This window comes from Hypanus sabinus, chromosome 14 (genome assembly GCF_030144855.1).
Source record: "Hypanus sabinus isolate sHypSab1 chromosome 14, sHypSab1.hap1, whole genome shotgun sequence".
Taxonomy (NCBI): domain Eukaryota; kingdom Metazoa; phylum Chordata; class Chondrichthyes; order Myliobatiformes; family Dasyatidae; genus Hypanus; species Hypanus sabinus.
Window position 1 is genome coordinate 3,210,288 of NC_082719.1, and position 13,260 is coordinate 3,223,547.

Below are 13,260 nucleotides of genomic sequence, written 5' to 3' on the forward strand. Positions count from 1 at the left end.
AATCGACATTGACTATAATCTCCTTTAGTAAGAGGTAAAATTTCACTTTTATCCCGATTTATTTTGTAACCTGATATTTTCCCATATTCTAATCTATAGGATAATTTACGCAACGAGTGCAATGGGTTTTTTTAAGTAGAGCAGAACATCATCAGCAAATATGTTAATCTTGTATTCTTCCTGATTAACTCTGAAACCCTTAATATCTGGGTCCATTCTAATTAATTCAGCTAATGGTTCTATCGCCAACACAAATAATGCAGGTGATAATGGACAACCTTGCCTAGTTGACCTTGTTAACTGAAATGATGTTGAAATTTGACCATTTGTCACTACTTTAGCTTTGGGATTAATATTTAAGGTTTTAATCCATTTTATAAAAGATACCCCTAATCCATATTTTTCCAATACCTTAAATAAAAAATCCCATTCCAATCTATCAAATGCTTTTTCTGCATCTAAAGCAACTACCACACTCGTTTCCTCCCTCTTTTGAGCCAAATGAATTATACTAAATAACCGAGTTACATTATCTGCCGATTGTCTATTTTTAATAAATCCTGTTTGATCCATATGTATTAATTTAGGTAAGTATTTAGATAGTCTGTTAGATAAGATCTTTGCTATTATTTTATAATCAGTATTTAACAAAGAAATAGGTCTATATGACGTTGGCTTTAAAAGATCTCTATCTTTTTTTGGCAATACTATTACAATAGCTGTCGAAAAAGATTCTGGAAGTTTATGCGTTCTTTCCGCTTGATGTATTAACTCCATAAAAGGAGGAATTAATAAATCTTTAAACTTTTTATAAAATTCAGGCAGAAAACCATCTTCTCCTGGAGATTTATTACTTTGAAATGATCCTAAAGCTTCTTCAACCTCTTTTAATGTAAAAGGCATATCTAATCTCTTCTGTTCTTCCGTATTTAATTTTGGAAGAGTTATTTGTGATAAAAACCTTTCTATCTTGACATTATCATTTTGTGATTCTGATTTATACAATTCAGAATAAAAATTCTTGAAAGTTTCATTAATTTCTAAAGGTTTATAAGTAATTTTATTTACTCTTGTTCAAATTGCATTTATCGTTTTAGAAGTCTGGTCTGTTTTTAACTGCCATGCAAGGACCTTATGTGATCTTTCACCTAGTTCATAATATCTCTGTTTAGTTCTCATAATTGCTTTTTCTGTTTGATATGTCTGGTGTATTATATTGTAACTTCTTATTAATAAGTTGTCTTCATTTTTCTTCTGTCATATACCTTTGAGATTCTTTTTCTAATTTTGTAATCTCTTTTTCCAATTGATCTATTTCTATCATATATTCCTTCTTAATTTTAGAAGTATAACATTATCTGACCTCTCAAATATGCCTTCATTTCTTCCCACAATATAAATTTATCATCAACTGAATGTGAATTTGTATCTAAAAAAAAACTGAATCTGCTTTTTCATAAAATCACAAAAATCTTGACATTTTAGTAACATTGAATTAAATCTCCATCTATAAATTGATTCCTCTTTATCTATCATTATCATTGTCATTATCAAAGGAGAATGATCTGACAATATTCTTGCTTTATATTCCATATTTTTCACTCTATCTTGCATATTCGTCGATAATAAGAAAAATCTATCCTTGAATATGTTTTATGTCTATTTGAATAAAATGAATAATCTCTTTCTTTTGGGTTAATTCTTCTCCATATATCAATCAAATTTAAGTCTTTCATCAATGATAGAGTTAATTTTGCTACTTTTAATTTTGTGACAACCTTTGTTGATCTATCTAAAACTGGATCTAAACAAAAGTTAAAATCTCCACCTATTAATATTTTGTCATGTGCGTTAGCCAAATTCAAAAAGACCTCTTGTATAAGTGTTACATCATTTTCATTTGGTGCATAAATATTCATAAGAGTACATAATTCTGAAAAAATTTGACAATGTATAATTACATATCTCCCCGCCGAATCAATTAATACGTTTTGTATTTTAATTGGTAAATTTTTATTAACCAAAATTGCAACTCCTCTCGCCTTTGAATTAAATGAAGCTACAGTAACATTTCCAACCCAGTCTCTTTTTAATTTCTGATATTCTATCTCCGTTAAGTGTGTTTCTTGTAAAAAAGCTATATCTATTGTTACGTATCCCGTAACTGGATAACTCACCAGCAAAGATAGAGAGGTCCGTTGGAGTCTGATGGCACTATTTTCGAACGTTTTATTCATAAAGGGGGCACAAAATTAAGGTTAAACCAAACATTCAGAACATATACATCGGCCAAACTCAATCTAAAGCCCGGGTATAGCAATAATCATCATTAAGAAATAATCTCGACTGTTGTCTAGGGGATAATATATTGTCCGTTGGGAATATAAAAGTCACTCAGAAGTCTGCAGGCTTCAGTCTTTTTCAGGAATCGCTGGGTTTTTCGTGTTTCAGATAGAGTGAGGAGAAAACGGGAAAAACTTGCCCGGGCCTTTGACGAAGCAACACCGTTGAATCAGGGGAGCGTTGTTTCCCTGTTATTAGTTCGAAGTCCTTCTAGGTATTATCAGTCACCCACTCCCTAGGCAGAGAAGTTACGGAGCACACGTGGCTTTTGGCTGGCTTCCAGCTATCACGGAAGCATTGTGCTATCGAGTCCTTCTGGTGCGTCTCTCTGGGGTACCACCTTCTGCAGTCCCCTTTTATCTTGACTTGCAGAGTTGTAGATGTCCATCAAAGTAGGGTGATGCAATCCCCACCCAGTTGTTGCATAGCAGGGTCATGCCCCCAGCACAGGTGTCTCTAAGAGCCATGGCCAAAACCATTACATTGTCTCTCATTTGCCTGGGTCCGAGACCCGAATTAATAGTGCTCTTGCGATTCTCCGGAAGGAGGGGGCTGCTCCCGCCCCTTCGGCCCCTCAGAGCTGTGGTACATTCATAACACTATTTTCATTTTTTTTTATGTATGTTAAAATTCTTTTTCTTTTCACCGGTCCATTAAGCCCATTAACATTAAAACTTTAAAAATTCAGTAAATTAGTCATTTTCAATTATGTTACTCCGATCTATAATAATACCTAATCTTTCAACTTTCGTGGTATCTTGGGAAATCTTTCTAAAATTCTCCATGTTGCTATGTGTGTCCCCACCGATCATCCAGGCAAAAAGATAGAAGAAAAATAGAGTGTAAAGAAAAAAACAAAATACCCCCCAACTAATGTTGTGAAAAAAAAAGAACACAACATTACCCCCCTCTATTGTACAGGTCATGGCGATCGCCATGATTACACACGTGAATCCCATAGTAATCGATCCAAAGCTCCCCAGCCCCCCCCCCCGCAATATAAAAAAGTGTGTGTGTATATATATAAAAGAAAAAAAAAATACTATTCTCAATTAGTATTTCTGAAATTTTGCTTTTCTCCCCTATGTCATCCTTAAATGTCCATCACTTCCATTCACTGTCTCTGTCTTCATCTTTAATCCATTACACTTGGAAATCTCTATGTGTAATTAGAGAGTAGTTGGAAGTTTTTGTGTGAACTCCTCTGCTTCTCGATAATCGGTAAAAAATCTTCTTTTTCCCTCCTCCAAAAAAATTATCAGTGTTGCTGGGTGACGCATTATAAATTTATAACCCTTTTCCCATAAAACTTTTTTCGCTGGGTTAAATTCCTTCTTTCTCTTCAAAAGGTTATAACTTATATCAGGATAGAAAAGAACTGCCTTCCCTGCTATTATCAATGGCCCGTTTCTCTTTTTGGCACATTGGGCAGCCGCCTTCAGGATCTTTTCTTTATCTTGGTATCTTAAGCATTTTATCAAAATTGATCGTGGATTTTGGTCAGCTTGAGGTCTTGACGTTGAGGCTCTATGAGCCCTTCCAATTTCAGTTGGAGTTTCTCCTTCCATTTCCAATTTTTCAGGAATCCATTTTTGAAAAAAATTTATTGGATTTTCTCCTTGTATATCTTCTTTAAGTCCAACAATTTTAATATTGTTCTGTCTTCTAAAATTTTTAAGCTTATCAATTTTTTCCAACAATTGTTTTCTTTCTGATGTCCAGGCAGTAGTATCATCTTCCATTTTATTCATTCTTTCAACCATGTCTTCCATTGTAGTTTCCAAATCTATAATTCTGTTTTCCATTTTTTCCTGTCTTTTTGTCATTTTCTCAAACATAATCTCCACATTTATCTTTTTTTTATTACTTTTAGTGCGCCTAATTTGCGCATTATTTGCATCAAAGTCTTTTCTATATTTCCAGAAGAACTTTTACCTGCATCTTCGTCTGATTTTTCCAGAGAATCTGACTCTCCCTCAGATTCACTTCCACTTTCGGTTTCAGTCGTAACTGAGATTTGTAGTTCAGGTTGTTCTCGTTTGCGCATGCTCCTTCCTCACGTTTGCGCAGTTCTCGTTGGTCTTTTTCTTTAGAAATGGTCGATGTTGCTGCAGTTTCCTGTTCTGTATCGCCGGTAGTAAAATGTACCTGAGCCCGCGGTTCTTTGACAGAGGTGGGCCTTGATTCTGTTCCAACTTGCATTGTCTTCACGGTAGTAGTTTTCTTCATCTTCTGTTTATAAGGCATAACTTGAAACAATCCGGAGTAGTTTATAAGTAACTTTTAGAAAGTATTGACTAACCTTTCTTCATTTAAACATTAATTTACTGATTTTTTACGAGAGAGCTGGGTTCCGGCGTCTCGATCCTACGTCATCACGTGATGTCCCCCGATTGAGAGGAGATTTGATAGGGGTATTAAAAATTATAAGTGGTATAAATAGGGTAAATGCATACAGTTTTTTTTTCCCACTGAGTTAGTGTGGGACCGCAATCAGAGGTCATGGTTAAGGGTGAAAGGGGAAAAGTTTAAAGGGAACATGAGGGGAAATATCTTCACTCGAGAGTCATGTGAGTGTAGAACAAACTACCAGCACAAGTGGTGGATGCAAACTCAATTTCAACATTTCAGCGAAGTTTGAATAGGCACATGGATGGTAGGGGTATAGAGGGCCATATTCTCAGTGCAGGTCGATGGGAGTAAGCAGTTTCAAAGGTTTTGGCATGGACTTGATGGGTTGAAAGACCTGTTTCTGTGCTGTACTTTTCTACCACTATGACTGCTTCCCAGCTCAGTTATAGTGTCCTGAGCCTGGGCTCAGTTATTCTTCATGGTTCAGGCATCAAGGGGAAAATCTTCCTTGGCTCTTAAAGGAGCTTAACATGTCCATGTAGTGGCTAAGTTACTTCAACTTGTTATAGATGTTCATTTTGCTCCATCTGTTGCCCTCTCCTCCATTATCTGCCACTTAGACTAACTTGTGATCTCCCTTTTTTAGTTCTGATGAAATGCTTTAGACCTGACATGTTAAATGTTTCTTTATCATAGGTAGTGTGCCTGGCCTGAGTATTTTTTCAGTAATTTCTGTTTTTAGTTCTGTTACCAGTATTTTCAGTTTTTTTGTGTTGATTTTCTGTTCCCAGGTCAGAATGGCTTGTTAACTTGAAAGGAACTTGGAAATGGTGATGTTTGCATGGTGTTGCTGCCTATCTCTAGAATAAGAGTTTGAAGTTTGGAAGTTGTAGCTTGATGATATATTGATGATCTTGGGCTCTGTAATCACACTGATTCAGTAGTGGAAGTAGTGAATATTTACTGTTATATTTGGTATGTCAGTCAAGCAGTTTGTCCTGGATAGTGTTAAATTGCTTGATTGTTGTTGGAAAAGTAGGTCACTTAAACAGGTCCAGAGGTTTCCATCACACTTTATTGATATCTTTGAATAGTTTTGCACATCCATACATACATCATTCTATAAATGTGCAACCTGACAATCTGCATCACTGCTTGCTACAGAAGCTGCACTGCGGCAGGCAGTGCTCTGCAGTAGGTAGTCAAAACTGTCCAACGCACCACCAGCATCAGCCTACCCACCACCACATATATAACATCAGGGAGGAGGCTGTGTAGCATCCACACAAGGACTGCCAGACTCAAAAACTGTTACTTCCCCCAAACAGGAAGGGTAATCAATACCTTCATCCACTAACTCCACCCCTACTTATTATTTCTTGTAAATCACCTTATGTACGGCCTAGTGTCACTTTATGGACATACAGTCAATCTATGTGTATAAGCTATCTTACGTATTTATATTTATTGTGTTTATTATTATTATTGTATTCTTTATCTTTTGTGAGTTTTGTTTGTACTACATCAGATCCAGAGTAACAATTATTTTGTTCTCCTTTACCCTGGTTTACGGGAAATGAAATTAAACAATCTTGAATCTTGTTAGATGAAAAGTAAATCCTATGGTAAAGAAAATCTTATAGTCAATCCTTAAGTGTGCCAGTACTCATATCTATGTTTCAATTTTTTTTCACCAATTATAGTTGCAAGAAAAAGTTTGTGAACCCTTTGCAATTACCTGGTTTTCTGCATAATTTTTTTCATAAAATATGGTCTGGTCAAAGTCACAATAATAGACAAACACAATCTGCCTCAACTATTAACGCAGACAGTTGTACTTTTCATGTCCTTATTGAACACACAATCTTTCACAGTCCAGGCTGGAATCCTTGTGTTTAATAACTGGTAGAACCTCCTTTAGCAGCAGTAATCTGTACCATGTATTTCCTGTAGCTGCTGATCAGACTGCACAACAGCAAGGTGGAATTGTAGACCATTCCTCCATGCAAAACTGTTTCAGTTCATCAGTACTTCTGCATGTACCGCCCTCTTCAGGTCATGCCACAGCATATCAGTTGGGTTAGGGTTTGGACTCTGACTTGGCCATTCCAAAACACAAATTTTCTTCTTTTTAAATCATTTTGTTGTTTATTTCCTCTTGCGTTTTGGATCATTGTCTTGTTGCATCATCAACTTCTGTTAAGCTTCAGGTGACGGACTGCTACCCTGACATTCTTCTGTATTCATTGTTCCCTTAATTATTGCAAGCTGCCTGAGCCCTGAGGCAGTAAAGCAGTCCCAAACCATGATGCTCCTTCCACCATGCTTCACAGTTACAAAGCAGTCTTGATGTTCGTGTGCAGTGCCCTTTTTCCTCCAAACATAGTGGTGTGTATTTCTGCCAAAAAGTTCAACTTTTGTCTCACCTATCCACAGAACATTGTACCAGAAGCATTGTGGAACATCCAACTGGTCTTATGTAAACTTGGAATGTGCAATAGTTTTTTTTTGGTGAGCAGTGGTTTCCTCCATGGTGGCCTTCCATGAGCATCATTCTTGTTCAATGTTTTTCTTATAGTGAACACATGAAAAGAGTCTTCTGCAGGTCTTTTGCTGTTATCCTTGGATTCTTTCTCACTTCTTTCAGCAATGCACGTTGTGCTCCTGATGTGATCTTTGCAGGGCACCTACTCCAAGGGAGAGTAAGAGCAGTACTGAATTTCCTTCATTAGTAGACAGTTTCCCTTGCTGTGGACTGACGAGCACTCAGATCTTTAGAAATGCTTTTGTAGTCTTTTCCAACTTCGTACATCTCTACAATTCTAAAGTCCTCTGAAAGTTGTTTTGATCAAGACAGGAACAGATTTTTCTTGAGAAGAGCAGGCTCTGTCAGTATCTTGGTTTTACGTGTCTTTTTTATGCAGCAGAGCACCCCTGCAACCCACACTTCAGATCTCATCTCATTTGAATTGAATGAACACCTGACTCCAAATAGCTTTTGTAGAAGGCATTACCCCAAACATTTACATACTTTTTTGAACCTAGAATGTAGTTATTTCCATGGTGGACTCAATATTGATGAAAAGAAGTACATTTGTTTGTTATTAATTTAAGCAGCTTCTGTTTGTCTATTATTGTGACTTAGTTGAAGATCAGACCATATTTTATGAGTAATTAATTCAAAAGCCATGTAATTGCAAAGGGTTCACAAACATTTTCTTGCAACTGTAACTCTGAATTTCTAAAAAGAAGTTGCCAATTTTGACCATCAAAAATTATCATTATGGAGTTTTTCTAGCCAGCAGAGCGAAAATGAGACAATTCTTTCTCAGTCTTTTAGGCTAAAAGCACAATAGAGAGGAGGCTATATACAGTGGCACGCAGAAGTTTGGGCACCCCTGGTCAAAATCTCCGTTACTGTGAATAGTTCAGTGAATAGAAGATGAACTGATCTCCAAAAGTCATAAAGTTAAAGATGAAACATCCTTTTCAACATTTTAAGCAAGATCAGTATACTGTTTTTGTTTTGTACAATTTTAGAGTGGGGAAAAAAATGAAAGGTGCTCAATGCAAAAGTTTGGGCACCCCAAGAGATTTGAGCTCTCAGTTAACTTTTATCAAGATCTCAGATTAGATTATTAGGGCTATGGCTTGTTCACAATCATCATTAGGAAAGGCCAGGTTATGCAAATTTCAAAACTCTGACTCCTCAAACCTTGTCCCAACAATCAGCAGCCATGGGCTCCTCTAAGCAGCTGCCTAGGACTCTGAAAATTAAAATAAGTGATACCCACAAAGCAATAGAAGGCTATAAGAAGCGTTTTCAGGTAGCCGTTTCCTCATTTCGCATTGTAATTAAGAATTGGCAGTCAGCAGGAACGATGGAGGTCAAGTTGAGGTCTGGAGGAACAAGAAAACTTCCTGAGAGAACTGCTCATAGGATTGCTAGAAAGGCAAATCAAAACCCCCGTTTGACTGCAAAAGACCTTCAGGAAGATTGAGCAGACTCTGGAGTGGTGGTGCACTGTTCTACTTTGCAGCGACACCTGCGCAAATATGACCTTCATGGAAGAGTCATCAGGAGAAAACCTTTCCTGCGTCCTCACCACAAAATTCAGCTTCAGAAGTTTGGAAAGGAACATCTAAACAAGCCTGATGCATTTTGGAAACAAGTCCTGAAGACTGATGAAGTTAAAATAAAGCTTTTTGGCAGCAATGTGCAAAAGTATGTTTGGAGAAAAAAAGGGTGCAGAATTTCATGAAATGAACACCTCTCCAACTGTTAAGCACAGGGGCGGATCGATCATGCTTTGGGCTTGTGTTGCAGCCAGTGGCATGGGGGACATTTCACTGGTAGAGGGAAGAATGAATTCAATTAAATACCAGCAAATTCTGGAAGCAAACATCACACTGTCTAAACAAGCTGAAGATGAAAAGAGGATGGCTTCTACAACTGGATACACAGTGATCCTAAACACACCTCAAAATCCACAATGGACTACCTCAAGAGGCTTTGCCATGGCCGGCACAGTCCCCCGACCTAACCATCATCAAAAATCTGTGGATAGACCTCAAAAGAGCAGTGCATGCAAGACAGCCCAAGAATTTCACAGAACTAGAAGCCTTTTGCAAGGAAGAATGGGCAAAAATCCCCCAAACAAGAATTGAAAGACTCTTAGCTGGCTACAGAAAGCATTTACAAGCTGTGATACTTGCCTAAGGGGGTGTTACTAAGTACTGACCATGCAGCGTGCCCAAACTTTTGCTTTGGGCCCTTTTCCTTTTTTTTTGAAACTGTAAAAGATGGAAATATAAAAGTAACCTTGTTTAAAATATTAAAGAAATATGTCATCTTTAACTTCATGCCTTTTGGAAATCAGGTCATCTTTTACTTGCTTAGCTATTCACAGTAACAGAAATTTTGACCGGGGTGCCCAAACTTTTGCATGCCACTGTATTTTGCTCCATGTGAGGAAATAGAAATCAGTGGAACAAAATGGAGAACAACACAAAGCTGCTATTTGTATACCAAGTGCGTGCATCTAAGATTGATATTTTAACTAATCATCTACCTGGATGGTGATAGATTTGATGCAAAGAATGGAACATATGAGAACACTTAAGAAAGAGCTCAGGAGGACTAAAAGAAGGCATGAAGTTGCTCTAGCAAATAAGATGAAGGGGAATCCTACAGATGTGTTCTGAGCAAAAGGATTGCAAGGGACAAAATTGGTCCTCTGGAAGACCAGAATGATACTCTATGTATGGAGCTAAAACTAATGGGGAAGATCTTAAGTGCATTCTTTGCATCTGTATTTACTTGGGAGATGAATATGGAGTCTATAGAAGTGAGGCAATGTGGCATCAACTTCATGGACCCTGTAGAGATTACAGAGGAGAGGGTGTTTGTTGTCCTGAGGCAATTCAGGGTGGTAAATCCCCAGGGACTGACAAGGTGTACTCTCAGATCCCACGGGAGACAAGTGCAGAAATTGCTGGCACCGTAGGAGAGATATTTAAAACATCCTTAGCAACAGGAAAGGTACCAGAGGATTGGAGGATAGCCAATGTTTTTCTGCTGTTTAAAAAAAGCTCTAAAAATAAACCAGAAAATTATCGGCTGGTGAGTTCAAAGGTTCATTTTTTATCTAAGAATACAATTCTGAAATTCATCTTTGGGTAGTTATGAAACAAGAAAGTAAAGAAAGGCAGCATGATCATCAACTCCTAAATCCATCCACCCCCCCCCCCCCGCACGCACAAAAAAGCTAACAAACAGAATAGGCACGTCAACCCCAAATCCCTTCTCCCACACAAAAAAAATGAACAAAACAGAACTGGCACATTGACCCTAAACCCCACTCCCTGCACAAAAATACTGAGAAAGATGGGCAAAAAAAAACCAGAATACAAAAATCTATAGGATTAAAATAATCTATAGTCCAACTCCACATCCAAAATGTAGAAAATGTGGGCAACATTCTCCAAGCACAGTGGCAGACTCTCTCCTCTCTGGAAATATAGCAGAGTCATCCTTAGCGATCAAAAGACAGGCAGCTGGTGCTCACCTTGTTTTAACCTCCCTCACCGAATGTGGTAGAACAAAAGGATCTGGGAATACAGGTACATAATTCGTTGAAAGTGGCATCACAGGTAGTTGGGGCCATTAAGTAACTGATGAGTTTGACATCAGTTGTGGGAAAGTTATTAGAAGGTATTCTAAGGGACCGAGTATTTCGATATGCACGGGCTGAATAAGGATTTTCAGCATGAATTCGTGTGGTAGGTCATGTCTAACCAATCTTATAGTTATTTGAGCAAATTATCAGGAAGGTGGATGAAGGCAAAGCAGTGGATGTTGTCTACATAGACCTTAGCAAGACATTTGATAAGGTCCCAAGTGGAGGCTGGTCGAGAAGTTTCATTCACTTGGCATTCAGGATTAGGCAGTAAATTGAATTAGACATTGGCTTTGTGGGAGAATGGTAGTAGAGATTGCCTCTCTGACTGGAGGCCTGTGACTAGTGGTGTGATGCAGGGATCAGTGCTGGGTCCTTTGTTGCTTGTCAGCTATATGAATGATCTGGATGATAATGTTGGTAACTGGATCACCAAATTTTCAGATGACACCAAGATTGGGGGTGTAGTGGACAGTGAGGAAGAATATTATGGCTAGCGGAGGGATCCACACCAGCTGGAAAAATGGGCTGAAAAATGGCAGATGGAATTTAATGCAGACAAGTGTGAGGTTTTGCACTTCAGTAGGACCAACCAAGGTAAACAATGAAAGGTAGGGAACTGAGGAGTGTGGTAGAACAAAGGGCTGACTTGCTAAACTTTTCAACTCATAAATCAATGTATTGAATGTAGAAGATGGGATCTTATGTTGAATTTATGTAAGACCTTAGTGAGGCCTAATTTAGAGTATTGTGTACAGTTTTGGTCACCTAACTACAGGAAAGATGTAAACAAGGTTGGAAGGGTCCAGAGAAAATTTACAAGGATGCTGTCAGTTATCAGGAAAGATTGAATAGTTAGGACTGTATTCTTTAGAACGTAGAAGACTGAGAGGAGATTTTATAGAGATATGCAAAATTATGAGGGGTAGAGATAGGGTAAATGCAAGCAGGCTTTTTTCTACTGAGGTTAGTTGGGAAAGCAACCAAAATTCATGTGTAAAGGTTGAAGATGAGAAGCTTAAGGGGAACATGAGGGGAAACCTCTTCACTCAGAGGGTGGTGAGAGTGTGGAATGAGCTGTCAGCCCAAGTGGTGCATGCCAGCTCGATTTCAATGTAAAAAGAAGTTGGATAGGTGCATAAGTAGTAGGGATATGGAGGGCCATGGTTCCTGTGCAGGTGAATAGAAATAGTCAGCTTAAGTGGCTTTGGCATGGACTAGATGGGCTGAAGAGCCTGTTTTGGTTCTGTACTTCTCTAAGATTGTGTGACTCCATAACCATAAATTATCATTTTAAATAGTAACTAAAATGTTCTTTATTTCCTGTGATGATGAGGGTGAGTACTGAAATAACCTTTCAACAGTGGTTCTCCTTTCTATATCTACATTTGTCTGTTTTAGTGACAAAAGCTTCTGGAATACAATTGAATGCTTGCTAAAATTGTTAAAAACCCTAGGATACAACTTGGAGATATAAAATGCTTTTAATTTCTTTCTTTCTTGGATAGCTCATGAGAAAAAATATATCAGTCGGGGAGATGCAACCATAGGTCCTGTGACACAGTCAAAATTGTCAAGAGTTAGCAGTGGATTTGGCCTGTCGAAGTTGACTGGATCAAGGCGTAACAAAAAGGAAAGTGGAATCAGTAAAAATAACTTCACATCTCAGGTAGGAATTTTCTCTTTAATTTGATAATTTCTCTTTTATGTCTAATTCAGATACTGAGTGCAAGGTTTTGAAAATGCTGATTCAGATTTATAATTTGAGAAGTCCACAATTTCAAAAAAGAGCATCAGACCTCTTCCCTGTTTATTCAGTGACATACTATCAGTAGGACTAATGCTTAAAGAAAAAAAACATCTTTGGTTAGTTTTGTTTAGTAGCCTCGTCGATGGCCATTGTTCTGTTGAAACTGAGCTTCAAATAAATCTAAATGAAGGCATTATGTTCAAATAAACAAACACTTCTGCGGGGACGATGTCGCGGGTAGCATTTGTGAAGGTAGAGGGATTGCCAGTGTTTGTTTTGTGTGTGGAGGGGAGACAGCCAGCTTCAAAGAGGTGAGGGGTGAATCAGGAGCTGGCAGGCAATAAAGATGAGCTTTGTTTGTCACATGTCTGTCGAAATTTGCAGTGAAATGTGTCGTTTGTGTGAAGTCGAATCAAATCTGCAATGGTTGTGCTGCTCCACTTATAGAACTAGGTGAGGAGGGGGATAATGGGCAGGTTGGGGGAGTTAGAGGCTGGAATGTGGGGATGAAAGACAACAAAGGGCTTCAGATTCTGGAATTTAATAAGTAAGGAAGGTGATGTGCCAACAGGTGAGGGAGGTAGCATGAGTAGAGGAAACCAGTGGCAAAGGAGATGGGATACCCTGTAGGTACAA

The 13,260-nt window shown here is 38.1% G+C and overlaps 1 protein-coding gene across 1 annotated transcript in view; it reads left to right on the forward strand.

The window, feature by feature from the left end:
* wdfy3 (WD repeat and FYVE domain containing 3) overlaps window positions 1-13,260 on the forward strand; it is a 354,111-nt gene that overhangs the window by 250,443 nt on the left and 90,408 nt on the right. The window contains exon 39 of the mRNA XM_059988693.1: window positions 12,383-12,543. Within this exon, the coding sequence (XP_059844676.1) occupies window positions 12,383-12,543 (161 nt within the window). The remainder of the gene's footprint in view (window positions 1-12,382; window positions 12,544-13,260) is intronic.